Genomic DNA, 14,617 nt, shown 5'->3' with positions numbered 1-14,617 from the left:
TGTGGTGTGTAGAGAGTATGTTTACGAGAGATATGAGTGGAGCATGCAGCCGTTGCTGTTGAGAGTAGTCTGGTGTATGCCTGCTGATGATGATGATTTGTTTGTTGGTTGTTGATCCACGACGAGATAATGAAATGATCAAACAATCAATAAAGCAGATCAGTGAGTCAGTCCGTCTGTATGTATGTCAGGTGGCCAAGAAGGGAGGGGAGGGGATGGAGGCTGTCTTTGTACTGTTATTGTTATTGTTGTTGTTGTGTTGGTTTTGTTTGATTGTTTGATTGTTTGATTGTTTGATTGTTTGACTGTGATGCTGGATTGCTGTTGAATAGATTGATTGGAGGAGGATGGTGGAGCGAGGGAGATAATAGTATTAATTTAAAGATGACAAGTTTTAATCATCATCAACAACAGTGTGTTGTTGTGTTTGTTCTATCAATGGATGGGTGAGGGGGAGGCAAAGGCCTGGAGGGAGTGCGTGGTCTGGACCTTGTGTGAAGTGATGTGATGAGTGGTGTGTGTATGTGTGAACGACTCTTCGATCAATCACCAATCACCCCCCATCCACCACCATTCACACTCTCACACACAGTGCAGGATGTTTGGCGAATGGGATGACCAGCATTTGAAATGGAATCATACTTTTGAGAATGATGAGCAATGAATAATATTTCATGGACATAACCAGTACCTGGCTCCAAAGATATTGGATATCGTCTGTAGCTCTAGATATAGATGGCATTGAAATGGAAGTCGACTTGTTGTTGTAGCCAATCAATGGTACGCATGCCAATATGTCAGTCTTGATGTGGTCGACATTGTTGAGTGACCTATAGAACTCCTCGGTCGCTCTGTCTTCGTCGTCAAAGCCTGGCGACGAACACTTCATAAACGTAAACTTTGAGAGGTGTTTCGTGACTGGCGGGATGTAGGATAACTCCCGAGGACAGAATGAAAAGTTGATGATTGTGCTCTGGGTCGACTGGAGAAGGAACCTCAGAATCTTCTTTGGGAGAGGCTGGTTAAAACGAAAGGTTCGCAGAGTGTCTGCACTCTTTAGGTATTCCAGCATTGATTCGAGGAATCCAACCTGATCTTCCTTCTCTGAATCATACTCATCCCTACCGCAGTAGTCAAAGCCCTTTGCAAAGTCGAGAGACATAATTGACATTTGAATCGAGTTGAGGCATGGAGGAAATAAGCATCATTCATTGTTATGTTGGTTGTTTCAATGGATGGGCCTGATGACTCTTCGATTATTCACACAGCAGGATGTTCCAGGTCAAGTCATCCAAATTGAACAGGAACTAATACTACAACAATGAGCAATGAATATTATCTGATCTGATGAATAATTGTGTCTATGATCTAACTGACCAATAATCAATGATATTGTTTGAATGATGAGTGAGTCATACAAGAATGAAAATGAGGAGGGGGAAACGACAATCAATCCCAATTCCTATTCCCCAAAAGCAACAATCCATCAAAGAATCGACCACTTAGGGTGAGGATGTGATTCTTTCTACTCAAAACTCATTCATTCATTCACTCACTCATATTATCTATCTCGATTATCTCTATATATAGATATCAAGTGATGGACAATTGGAGAAAGATCAGTATAACACCAGTGCTTAACGCTGGTAGTTCAAATGGTGGCACAATGACAAGATCACCTGTACACAACGGAACGACCAATGATGGATCTCAAGACTCAATACCAAAGCCTTTAAAGGTACAGCAATTACCTTGACCACCTTCATTCATCGTTCAATCGACAGCAACACATCATCTAACATGCATCATCATTCATTAGTATCAAATACCAGATAATGACTTCTATAGTTATCTCATTGGAACATGGAAGAGGAACCTCGAATGGAAGGAGTTTGGCGGACTGTTTCCTCACATTAGGACAAGCAACACAGTTGTAATGGTACGATTGATGAACATGATCGATCATGCATGCATGTCATGTGATTGACTAACCCCGATATGTGACACAACTGCGACAACAACAACAACAACAACAACAACAACAACAACAACAACAACAACAAACAATAATAGATTGAAGAGTTCCCAAAGTATGATACAGATACAAATGCCAGACATTTAAAGTGGAGCTTTGGCAAGAGTCTATCAAAGAGTGAGATGCGATTCGGTTACTCAATGAAGTTTCTTTCAGCGCCCAAGAACATAGAGACATATCTAGAGTGGACATACATTGGCACCATATGTCATGGCAAATACCTGCCCGCCACCAACACAGCCGTACTCAACTTCTTCCAACCTCTCTCAACCGTCTTGGTAACATATAGAATCATAGATGAAAACAGTAATGTATCGATGTTTGATTGATTGAATGTGATTGATTGATGTGATTGATGCTAACACTCCCTCCACTCGCGGTAACAAAAACAGCAATGTCAGTATGTGTAGTGGAAGTAGATGAGAAGCAAACACCATCCATTCAGTATGGTAACATGTATAAGATCGATCCGGCACTCTATGCCGCTGAGAATAAATGATGGACCCAGCCTCAGTTGTCTGGGTCTGTCCACAGTGTGTACATAACAAGGAACAACGAACGAATGAAGGAATGAAGGAATGAATGATGCAAGGATGGATATGATATGTTATTCTTCGTTTAGTTGGACTCTAACTTGGCTTTTAGATTGCTGTTCTCAACCTCGAGCTTGGACGCCCAGTCTAACATCTCCTCTTGGTCCTTCTGGAGTGCTGCGTACTTGGTCTTCAACTCGGCCAACTCGCTCTGCACTTTGGCCAACATTAGACTGTTGCCAGGTGGCGAGACTGTCGCCTCGTTCTTGGCGGCGGTGGCGGCGGCAGCAGACTTGAGTGCGGCATCCTTCTGCTGTATCGTGTTCTGTAGCTCCATTCGCAGGGAATTGATCGTGGTGTCCTTCTGCTTCAATTGCTGCTCGTGTTGCTTCAATTGTTGTTCGTGTTGCTCCATCGTGGCCGAGTGCTCCTGGCTCTCTTGTCTAAGGCGCATCAACTCAAACACATCAACAGATTGAGAGTCGGTCAGTGAGTTGTTGTTGGCACTAGGTTGAGACGGGGCAGATGATGGGTTGGCCAATTGAACCTTGAGTGATTCGATCTGTGCCTTCAAGTCGTCGATTGCGTCGTCCTTGTCGACGACCAGGTCCTCAAGCTTGGTCATTGCTTCCGAAATGATGTTGTTCTCCTTCTCCTTATCCTCCAATAGTTGTTGGAGTTGGATAACAAGTTGAGAGTCTTGTGAAGGTTGTTGTTGAGGTGGTTGAAGTGGTTGGATTGGAATTGGTTGAGGTGTTTCCTGATGTGTAAGTGGAGGTGATTGATTCACAGGTGTACCAATATGTTGATCCTGTTGTAGTTGTTGTTGATGTTGCTGCTGCTGCTGTTGTTGTTGTTGCTTGTGTAATAACTCCATCTCTTCAATCTTCTTCTTGAGCTTGGCATTCTCCCTAAGTGTAGGTTGGACATCAGTTTGTCAGTCAAGTAACATGTTTGAAGGTGGCGCTATACATACTGCTCCAACTGTTGTTGCTGTTCCTTGTTGACATGTGGGACTATTGGTGATCCAGTTGGTGGTGATTGATTGGGAGTCAATGCTGATACCGTTGGATGAGTCTGTTGCTGTGCTGATGATGGACGTGTTCCTGGTCTAGGCTTATGAGAGCTGCCCAGGTGTCTGATTTTATCTGTGGATTGAATGAACGAATGATTGATGGGTCAGTGAGTGATTGGAAAAGTTCCAAAGGTCAGTAGACAAAATACCATAGACATCCTTGAAGAAGAGGGTAAAGTCAAAGTCGTAGAGCTGGATGGTGATCTTGTCCAGGGCGGTGGAGAATGGCTCTTCACCTTGTTCGGCATGAGTGAATGAATCGGACTTGCGAAGATGGTCCAGTCGGTCTTTGAAGCTGTTCAATCCAATTCGATGACTGATGATTGAGTTGAGATTGTTACGCTCGGCCACACTTGACTCGTCGAGGTTATGTACCAGCAGTCCGAGAATCAGGGTGTACAGACCCTGGACATGGACCTGCATTGCAGCGGTCGCCGCTGTAGTCGGCTGAAGGATTGACTCGACAATGAGCGAGAGATGTGAGCCGTTGCTAAAGAACTCCTTGACAGCCTTGGGCGACTGGTCCAGCCAGAGCGCCAACAACTTGAGCAGACCGATCTTGATCATTGGGTCGGTCTCTGTCTTCTTGGTGGAGAGCAGTGATGACATCAGTTTGTTGAACAGTGTGAGGGGTGGCTCGGATGCAGTCTTGGGCATCTCGACGCAGGCACCCAACAGCTGATCCTTGGTGTGTGTCGAGTCCTTGAGTGTGGCCGACAGCACAATACATGAGTACCAGAAGCTGGCAATGTCGAATCGCGCAGCATTTGGGCCGTCCCAGGAGAACATTGCACGGACCAGGTGTTGTCCAATCGATAGTTCCTCATCTTGAGCGGCGCTGTTGACGCTGCCCGCTGGTGCCGGTGAGTGCATTGGGGGAGTGATGGTTGAGGCCAGACCCATCTGGGCCTCCTCATTGCTCGACAGGTAGCATCTAAACACGTGAGTGGATGCCTGTTTCTCGATCAAGTCCTTTGAGTTGATGATGACCATCGCCAGACGGAGAAGGGCCGATTGCGACTGGCCCGTCAACTCGCTCTTGATCGACACGGACGAGAACTCGGCAATGTTCTCCGTGTGCTGATGGATGATCTCGCCCAGTGTGTAGAGCGCCTTGCTGCGGACGATCTGCGATGACATCTTGCCAAGACCCAGTCGGATGATCAAGTTCATCATGTTGCACTGACTGATCAAATGTTGATTGGGTGGCGTGCTCAAGTTGTTCCTCTCGACCAATGACAACACGAGGTCCAATGTCGACATGATGATTGCGAACTTGTTATCCGAGAGTATCCACATATCTGTGTTCTGTACCTGTAGCAAAGGTGATATCTTTGGTATGCATCCCATCTCCCTGAAGAAGTTCTGTGTGCATGATGTCAGGTCAGCAAGCTAGGCATTCATGAGTCGCCATTTGTCCATGTTATGACTTACCTGATTGGAGACGTTTCCTTTCAAGAGATTGAGTAGGACTATGATACAATCGTTGACGATGATGCCGCCCTCGGATTGTCCTTCCTTGCGGATGATCTCTAGAAGGACGTCAAAGGCACCCTCGAATGCGACGATCTTTTGGATCTCTTGATTGGACTTTGTGAGCTCGGTGAGTACCAACAATGCTTCATTCCTGATGATCTCGCGACCGTCTGAGAGAAGGCCCATTATATTGGTCATTGACATTGGACATGCCAATATAGTCTCCTGTACACTCTCGAAACGATTAGTCAACAATGTCCTAATCAACGTTGCCACCAAATATCGAACGTAATAATCCGACAATGATAACAGATCACATATCACCATGAAGTTCTTCTTATCATTGATGAACAACTCTGTATTATGCATTTGAATAATGTTATCATCTTTCTACATGTTTGATTGAACGAATGAATGAAAGAGTGAGTGAGCAAGTCCATCGATCAATCAATCAATCAATCAATCACATACTGGTGTACACCTTATTATTGAGGTGATAAGTTCAATTGCCTCGCGTATCAATTCAATGTCTTCACCTCTGACTTGATCCATTAACTTTGTGATGATGGGTATCTTTGAGCCAACTTGTTGATAGGCATTCTTGCCCAATGATGATAATTGTTGTATAGCAGACTTCTTATCATCCATTGATACACTATCCAGTGACAACCTCTCAAGCAATGATTCAACCGAAGCCTCTGGATCATGTTGTTTTCCACCAACACCTCTCTGACCACCCGTAGCAGTCTGTTCCAAAGTAGATGCTGCTCTTCCTAATAAGCCACCTAACCACTGACTCATCTTTCTTTCTTTCTTTCTTTCTTTCTTTTGTTAATATATATGTATGATTGAATGAATGAATGAATGAGAGAATGAACTTTATGATTCAATCATTCATTTTTGATGATGTTCAAAGCAAGGTCAAGGGTGCGTTGCAAGTCAAACACACTTTGTGAGTCACAACCAACACATCACTACACATAATACTTCTGTTGTTGTCAGACGATGAAGACTTCTTAGATTGGACTTCAAAGTAGTTTGAGTTTGTCATCCCTGGTAAGTATTGTGTTGTTATAATATTACACACACAAACAACAACACACACTTATATAGGATGTCCTTTCCATAAAAGGATACTTATATGTTCACATAAGTAGTAAGATGGTCAGAGAGTAGTTGTGTGAACATGATGTGATGAACAATTATTATTTATTTAAATAAAATTAAAGTTGTTTAAAAACAGAATGAGTAAGTGTGTGAGTGTGAACACTCCCCTTGCAAACAAACAAACAAAGCTCAGTGTTTCATTCACAAGAGACATTCAGTCGCGCAGCCAGCCAACCAACCAACGCATCACATACACCTCTAGCCAAGTTGTTAGTTGATCTCCCCAGACAGAACAAAAAAGACATCAATATAACCAAACCGATTGTTGTATAGCATATATTAACAATCAAACTGGTTATACTCTTATCTCTATCTCTCTATCTACGAAGAAGACATCACAACTCCTGTTTACCCACAACAAAGCCTCTTTGAAGCTTTAACCAAGTAAGCAGTAGCAGCCACAAAGGAGTAGCGAAGTTAGCACACGAGCGAGCTAAAATCATTACAAGTATGTATATGTTTGATCATTCAGTTCAATCAGTTCAATCAATCATGTTAACATACTCTATGATGTACCAAGTATCACAAAGTTATCAAACAAAGTAGTTTATTAAATAGGTTATCATTTGGGTCGTGCTGATTTCATTTCAGAAGTAATCGGAACCAAACCAGCCAACCAGACATCAAGCATTGAATATATGTCAACAACACAATCGAAGAACAACAGCAGTAGCAAAGAACATGAGCCTCTAAACAACACCTCCTCTGCCCCATCCACCCCTGTCGCCCCACGTCCCGGTGCCGGTGGAAACTACGTACCTCCCCAACAACCACAACCACAACCACAACAGCAGCAGCAACAGCAGACACCTCCAATGAGCAATGGTATGTTTGTGTTCTTCAATCAATGTCAATGACATCAAGTGCACTTGTCAATGTCATTCAATCAATCTTCTTTTTTTGACGACACGCCCAAGACTTTGACTGACCAAATGATCACCACCCTTTCTATTCTTTTTCTTCAACTTCCTTCCTATCTCTCTTTGTTTGTCCAATCGACTCATTGATGATGGATGACCTTCGAACGTTCAATCTTGATTCAACAGGTGGAGGTGGAGCATACAAACCCAAGTATGTACTATTCAAATCAAATCAAACGAATCATTCATTCATTCATTCTTTCATACGATATATCTAACACAAAACAATCATTCCAATCATTCAAACAAACAAACAATCAATCAATTAATCAAACTTATTTATCTATCTCTTCTATATCTCTTTCTATTTATATGAACTCTTCGAATACTACAACTGACTATAGGTATCAGCATCAGCAGCAACCACCTTACTACAACAACAACCAGCAGGGAGGTTATATGCCCCAACAACAACAACAGCAGCAACAACATAGACATCCAGGTGGTGGACACGCCCCTCACAACAACCAATCATACAGAGGACCAAAGAATCAGCAGCAGCAGCAGCAGCCACATCATAACCCAAATCTGAATCCACAGCAGCCGCCTCCACAACAGCCTCCACAACAGCAGCCACCACAACAGCAGCAGCCTCCACTACCACAACAACAGCAGCAGCCGCCACAACAACAACCTCTACAACAGCACAACAAGAACAAGCAGCCTCATCAGCAACAGCAGCAGCAGCCACAGCAACAGCATCAGCAGTCACCGATCCAGCAGAGACCACCACAGCAACAACCATATGTCGATCCACAATCAGTGCAACAGCTGCCACCACAGCCACTGCAGCCGATGGTTGCGAGGCCTTCACTTGCCAACCCAGCCCTCATGGACTTCCCGCTGCGTACGCATTCAGCTCCACCCGCGCTCAACGATTTGAACAAATGGAGTGCCGGTGGTGCCGTTCCGCCTCCACTGAAGCACGTCCAACATGTAAGTGATCTTGATTTGATCGTGGAGATGTCGACCACTACTAACACATTGCCATTAGTTCTTACCCAATGTTGCCCACTATCCTCAGTTTGGTGGATATCCAACACAGGCATATGGCCCCTATGGTCCATTTCCTCAACCTATACCCATCCCAGATGTGGCCTACGGCGGCCAATATCAGTCCAGTTCACCAATGACAATATCCAAGGATAGGAAGTCACACGCTGTGGAGATCGTCGATCCAAGCACCAATACGGCGGTCAACACTTCGTCGCCACCCAAGTCAACACCGCCTCGATCAACACCACCTCAGGCAACACCGCCACAGTCGACTCATCCAACACAACAGACAGCGTCGTCGACGCCTCCTGCACAGGCAAGTGCTACAGCAGTGGCCACCCCATCCGTTGCCACGGCGTCGTCAGCGACTACCCCCGCCACCCCCACGACTTCGCCTGCAACCGCAACGGCTACAGCACCCGCCACTGCGACCTCACCAGCACCAGCCCCTGCCAAGTTTGGATTCAGTATGGGCAATGCTCATGCACGCAAGAAGGACAAGCCCAAGACTGATCTTACACCACCTGCTGCCGGCTCGACTGAAGCCGACAAACCTCTCACGGCCGCATCATCAACCGAATCGACGACAGTGTCCTCCTCAACCAGCAAGCCTTTGGACACAACAGTGGAGACCAATACACCTAAGATTGAGGAGTCCACATCAACCCCAACCACACCGGCCGCGACCACCTCCTCCACTTCCGAGGACACTACTGCCAATGATCTGCCCGTCGAGGACAAGACCAAGACAGAGAGCCCTCAAACGACGAATGCTGGAGTGACGGAGCCCGTCACCCCGGCTGCAGAGCAGGTCGAGCAGAAGAAGCAGGACATCGAGATGGAGGATGGCGAGTTGACTACTCAAGACAAGACTGGTGACGACGACTCTGCTGCGGCAACGCCAGCAACGCCTGCAGCGGCGGAGGAGGAGGAGGAGTGGGAGAAGAACCAGCCGACCGAGGCGGCCGCATCGTTCCCCCAGAGCTCCAAGACACCACTGTACAATAGCGGTTCAGGATTTGGCACGAGCCCATCTGATCTAATTCGCTCGTCCAGCGGAACGCAGCCATTCGCTTCAAAGAGCACTGGCAACGTCATCCGTTACACCAAGGAGGAGCTGATGAAGTACCTGCCGCCCAACATCGAGTCGCTCCCCGACCTCAAGGAGCTGGGCATGGATCTGAACCGAAGCAACGGTGGCACTGGCAGTGGCCCCGGAAGTGGACCCAAGCTGAACAAGTCGGGCAACAACTACCCACCMCAGCCAATGGGCAAGATGATGCCAAAGCAGCCAGGCGCCTACCAGAACAAGCCCTACGGCCAGTACAACAGCCAATCGTTCGGACAGTACAAGAACTATCAGCAGCAGATCCAGCAGCAGTTCATCCCACAACAGCCCCCTCAGCCGGCGCTGCCTGTCAACGAGAACAGATGGCAGAGGACAAAGGTGGAGGACCTCAGCGACACGGACCAAGAGCTGAGAAAGGCCAAGTTCATTCTGAACAGAATTACTGCAGAGAAGTTTGAGTCGCAGGCCCAAAGCCTGCTCGAGCTTGGCGTCACCAGGAACATCGATGTGTTCACCGGTGTCATCACGATCATCTTTAGCAAGGCCATCACAGAGACCAAGTACGTGACGATGTACACCGAGCTGTGCAAGAAGATGTTCACCTTTGAGCGTACAGAGAAGGAGAGCGAGAGGCAGGCACTGGTGGACGCGGGCACCCCCGCTGACCAGATCAAGGAGGACGACTTCAGGCCCAAGCTGCGAACTCTGCTGCTCCAGACGTGCCAGACTGAGTACGAGAAGATCACACAGCTGTTCCCAACGATCCACGAGATCCCAGACGACCTGACCGGTGCTGAGCGCACTGACTTTGAGGAGAAGCAGTTCATCCAGCGCAAGAAGATCTACGGTCTGATCAACTTTATCGCCGAGCTGTTCAAGCAGGACATGCTGAGCGACAAGATCATCCACGCCATCCTCGTCGCACTGATGGGCGAGCTCAACAAACCCCAAGAGATCAAGCTGGAGTGCTTCTGCAAGCTGCTTGCGCCAATCGGCAGCAAGATCGTCTCCAAGAAGGGCGCCGATACCTTCATGATGGGCTACTACCAGCGCATGGAGCAGCTCATCTCGCCACAGTCCAACCTGTCGACACGTATCAAGTTCTTGATTCAAAACGTCCTGGACCTGAAGAACAACGGCTGGAAGAGCAAGGAGGTCGAGACGCCCAAGACCACGAGCAACGAGCGCACCGTCGAGGATGATCGCAAGACCAACAACTTTGTCAAGCAGGCACCCAACTCCAAGAACAACATGTTCAACGCAGCATCCTCCTTCACGCGTCCCACTGTCAAGCCCATTAGCGGTATGGGTGGCATGGGTGGTATGCCTGGAATGGGTGGCATGGGCAGCATGGGTGGTATGGGTGGCGGCATCAAGAAGCCAGCAGGCATCCTCCAGCCAACGATGGGATACGATCAGAACAAAAAGTTCTCGCCACAACAGCAGCAGCAGCAACAGCACTATCATCCACAGCAGCAGCAACAGCAAGGCCGACCAATGTCATCGACATCGACCTCACAGACAGGCTCTCACAAGCCCGCCGAGAAGAAGGTGTCATGGGAGTCGGTCAGCTCAACCGTGGACGAGTCTCTCGATGAGTACCTGGAGCTCAAGGACATCACAGAGTTTGCCGAAAACATCTCTCACGATATCACTTCAACCGATCTCTATCCCAACGTCATCTCTGCCATCGTCTCCAAGGCCATCAACTCGAAGGAAAGTGGTCTCAACGCCCTCTCCAATCTCATCATCGACCTCATCACCAAGGAGCATCTCTTCACCAAGGATATGCTCAACGATGGGTATGTTCACATCCATTCCATTCAATCAATCGATAGATCAATCACTAACCAACCAACCAACCTTTAGATTTGATTTGTTTGCAGAGACACTCACAGATGTCTTTGAAGACAGACCACTGGCCTACAAGCAGATTGGATACATATGCTACACTCTCTTCCAATGTAATTTACTCACGCTGCCACATTTCACCAAGGTCCTCTCGGCCCAGGTCTCGTCATGTGGGTCCTCCATCGCCAAGATATTGAAAGAATTCGTTTCACAGTTTGAAGTCGAGGATAAGGCCGTCCAGTCCTTCAAAGAGAACAGCATAGACATCACAGCCTTTTACAGCAAAGGTACGAGCAGGGATACAATCATTGAGTCATTTGGCGACGACTGTCAGACGTTTGTGGATAAGTACATCAAGGCTTGAGCAGGCAGTCAGTCCCTCAGCAACACCAGCGCTGTGCCCAACACATTCACTACACAACAACCAAGCACCAAGACATACCAGCAGCACGATCTCATCCCCCTTTATAATATAATATAAACTTATACATATATTTATAGCCATCTGATCTTACACTTTATTCGGGTCGTACGACCCACCAACAGCGAGGTAGTAAACAATTCCAGACTTGTGGTTGGGGCGTCTCCTCACAGGGGCACATACTACCTCCTATTTGCAGATGAGTCCCAACCCCTCCTGATCATTTTGCGATTTTTTTGTTTGTTTTTTGGATACTTTTGACGTCAGTGGTGGTCCTTGAGGGACCCGACACCTGATTGATTGTTTACTCCCCATCTATCTTCATAATAACTGAACAGATAAATATAAATATATATATATAATCAACTTTGAGAGAGATGGATAGTGTTGTCGATTTCTTACAAAGTTGTGACCTCAACCCTAGGTTCAAAGAGATAAAGAAGGGAAGTAGGAACATGTATGGTGGTATCATCATGTTGTTCTACCTTCCCTTACTGATCCTATATCTATATTATACTATCCAGCCATTATATGGTACATATCAATGATTCATGGACTTAGTGATCACCTCAACGCTGACTCCCCCAACTCCCATCCAAACAGGTCCTCTTCCATCATGTTGCGCATGTGCCAATCTTGATACACCTTTAGATTCATGGATATTCATGGCGGTCGATGATGAATGTACAAAGAACTCAACTTGTAAACAATATGTCCAGGATCAACTCTCGGTAAACTGTGATGCGTATGTCTTCCACGATCAATGTCCATGGACAAGAAATGTCAGGCCACTGACACCAATCCATTATCCAGTGCACTTCAATATCTTCCAGTTCCAGATGACAACTTAACCATCAATATTGTACAGATTGGATGTGTTGGACTTAGAGCTGGAGAGACGTGTGATTCAACATGTTTAGAGGTATCAAATAGATGGATAACAAATGTGGACTTTGCATCAAGTGACAATCGGAATCAAGCAAAGATACGTTGTCCATTGCGTATTGGTGCATGTGACTACAAAGCCATGTATAGTGCACAAGAAATGTATGAATTGGACATTGCAAATGACTTGGTGGACACTCCACTCACGCAATCAATCAATCAATCAAACAAATAGGTCACCACATTCAGTATGTAGATATCCTGAGATCAAGGGAATATTGTTAAAGGTTGGTGCTGGTATGGGTCTTCTCAATGGAACATTGATTACTTTGAGATTGTTGATACGTGCTTGGTGGAATAGGATTGGTACTAGAGGTGAGACACCCGGTACAATCAATGATTATTGGCGAGGTCTATTAGTCGGTCTCATTTTCAACTACTTTGGTATTGCCTACCTCACTGCTGCCTCTGCCATCAACAAGCGATTCAGATACGGTGGTCAGCTTGCCATTGGTTTCCTCATCATGTTCTTCAAGGTATGTGCACTGGGACCAGGACTTGGCCCTCGCTCTCGCCCTCACCCTCGCCCTCACTAACCCCAATGGAACTATTCCACTTGGCCAATGTTAGACACCATTTGTTGTATATCTCATTATTATATTCACACAGTATTGGACACCAATGAGTATATTACTTATATTTGGATGCATTGGAGTATCCATATTGACACGAACAACTTATAATCTGTTGGACTTGGAGATACAGTCGCGGAACTGTGTCGTTATGTCACAGGATTTGGATCATTTCAACAACTTGAACTCGGAAAAGATTGATAGAGATGATGATCAATTCACTTATATACCACCTGATAAGGTGAAGCCGGTACTATTCTCACAGTGGCGTCACTTCTTCCTGGGCTTTGCCATGAACATCTTTGCCATCTACCCTCTGGCCAAACATGACATCAAGCGATACAGTGGTCTAAAGGCTGGATTCTATTTCTCAATATGCACTGTCACGCTGGTCGCGGTATGGATTGTACTCTATTCCTTGGACGCGTGGCAGTACATCACGTTCAACTTCCCCTTCCCCCTGGGCCAGGCTTCGCGCTCAGACCACCATCATCACACCACACACAACTCAACGACGTCATCATCAAGCGAGCCCAGTTCAGAGGACTCACAATCGATCCCTCTGTCAGAGGTGTATCGAACAGCATTCCTACAGTCGACATACTTTGCAATATCATGGTCAATGATCATGGTCATAGTGTATCACTTCTCGTTGTTTATCAAGTATCTGCCAGAGACTAGACCATGGTTCTCATTTGTTGGATTGGCGAGGAAGCCACAGGGCAAGAAGACAGACTACAATCTAGGTGTACTACTTAGCACACTACCAATGGCATTTGCATACTTTTGTTTCTTCTACTTTGAGTTCACGCCCTATGTCAATGGTCCACTTCCCAAGTCCCCAGCAGACTGCACCTACCCTGGCTGGACCCTAGTTATACCTCCACTTGGTGTAATACCGGCCATTGGATTCTTCATATTTGCTCATACCGAGTTGTTTAGGTATGGTTCATAACTATTTGGAACTATTCCAATCACTCACTAACCCAATCAATCACATCTAGATGGGGCGCACTTTCATCGATTGGAGTCAACTTGATGGTGTTCTGCCTTGGATCATCGGCATTGTTGTTCAATTATTGTTTGGGTTCGATACAAGAGTATTTCTACCCGATGACATGGGTCAATGGATTACTTGGTACTTTTATCTTTATTTATGGATCAATCAGACCGAATGCAATCTATGTATTGGACAAAAAGAATCATGATGGTCAATACATTGAAGAGGAGAGATTACTCCAAAACAAGCCACAACATCCTATCAATGGTAAGTCCAAACCTATCCATCCAATCATTCATTCATTCATTCAATCAAACATAAGACCTGACACTTACCCTTGCCCTACCCCAACCTAGTTTACTCGGACAAGTGATCAATCATTCAATCAGACAGACATTGTTGGTTGGATTCCGTTATTTATATACCATTAAAAATATACATGTGTAATAATCTATCTGTTTGAAAGTGTCTCTCTATATATTTGGATTTAGACCAGGGTTGGCAGGATGGCTGGGTTGCGTCGCCGCCCACCCAACATCATCACTTACCCTACCCTT

General features: G+C 46.0%; 5 protein-coding genes across 5 annotated transcripts; 3 read left to right on the top strand and 2 right to left on the bottom strand.

The window, feature by feature from the left end:
* Positions 1 to 394: 394 nt before the first annotated feature.
* On the bottom strand, positions 395 to 1,162 carry SAMD00019534_123300 (hypothetical protein; the record flags this gene model as incomplete). The annotated part of the gene is made up of 2 exons (XM_012892391.1): positions 395 to 489; positions 643 to 1,162. The coding sequence occupies 2 exons, from the start codon at positions 1,160 to 1,162 to the stop codon at positions 395 to 397; spliced, it is 615 nt and encodes a 204-aa protein (XP_012747845.1).
* Positions 1,163 to 1,666: 504 nt separating this feature from the next.
* SAMD00019534_123290 (hypothetical protein) lies at positions 1,667 to 2,531 on the top strand (the record flags this gene model as incomplete). Its single annotated transcript, XM_012892390.1, has 4 exons — positions 1,667 to 1,738; positions 1,820 to 1,939; positions 2,074 to 2,341; positions 2,428 to 2,531. Coding segments are annotated over 4 exons (564 nt in total), but the record flags the coding sequence as incomplete, so codon positions are not given.
* Positions 2,532 to 2,659: 128 nt separating this feature from the next.
* SAMD00019534_123280 (hypothetical protein) lies at positions 2,660 to 5,905 on the bottom strand (the record flags this gene model as incomplete). Its single annotated transcript, XM_012892389.1, has 5 exons — positions 2,660 to 3,460; positions 3,634 to 3,716; positions 3,793 to 5,008; positions 5,078 to 5,509; positions 5,591 to 5,905. Coding segments are annotated over 5 exons (2,847 nt in total), but the record flags the coding sequence as incomplete, so codon positions are not given.
* Positions 5,906 to 7,518: 1,613 nt separating this feature from the next.
* Positions 7,519 to 11,486, top strand: SAMD00019534_123270 (hypothetical protein; the record flags this gene model as incomplete). The annotated part of the gene is made up of 4 exons (XM_012892388.1): positions 7,519 to 8,142; positions 8,201 to 9,327; positions 9,535 to 11,073; positions 11,141 to 11,486. 4 exons carry the CDS (start codon positions 7,519 to 7,521, stop codon positions 11,484 to 11,486), a joined length of 3,636 nt encoding a protein of 1,211 aa, XP_012747842.1.
* An 820-nt stretch (positions 11,487 to 12,306) lies between these two features.
* SAMD00019534_123260 (hypothetical protein) lies at positions 12,307 to 14,433 on the top strand (the record flags this gene model as incomplete). Its single annotated transcript, XM_012892387.1, has 6 exons — positions 12,307 to 12,590; positions 12,664 to 12,964; positions 13,098 to 14,002; positions 14,065 to 14,160; positions 14,230 to 14,327; positions 14,417 to 14,433. The coding sequence occupies 6 exons, from the start codon at positions 12,307 to 12,309 to the stop codon at positions 14,431 to 14,433; spliced, it is 1,701 nt and encodes a 566-aa protein (XP_012747841.1).
* Positions 14,434 to 14,617: the final 184 nt, after the last annotated feature.

This window comes from Acytostelium subglobosum (genome assembly GCF_000787575.1).
Source record: "Acytostelium subglobosum LB1 DNA, scaffold: scaffold41, whole genome shotgun sequence".
Lineage (NCBI taxonomy): Eukaryota > Evosea > Eumycetozoa > Acytosteliales > Acytosteliaceae > Acytostelium > Acytostelium subglobosum.
Note: the sequence above shows the minus strand (reverse complement) of the source record. Positions and strands in the feature narration are given on the sequence as shown.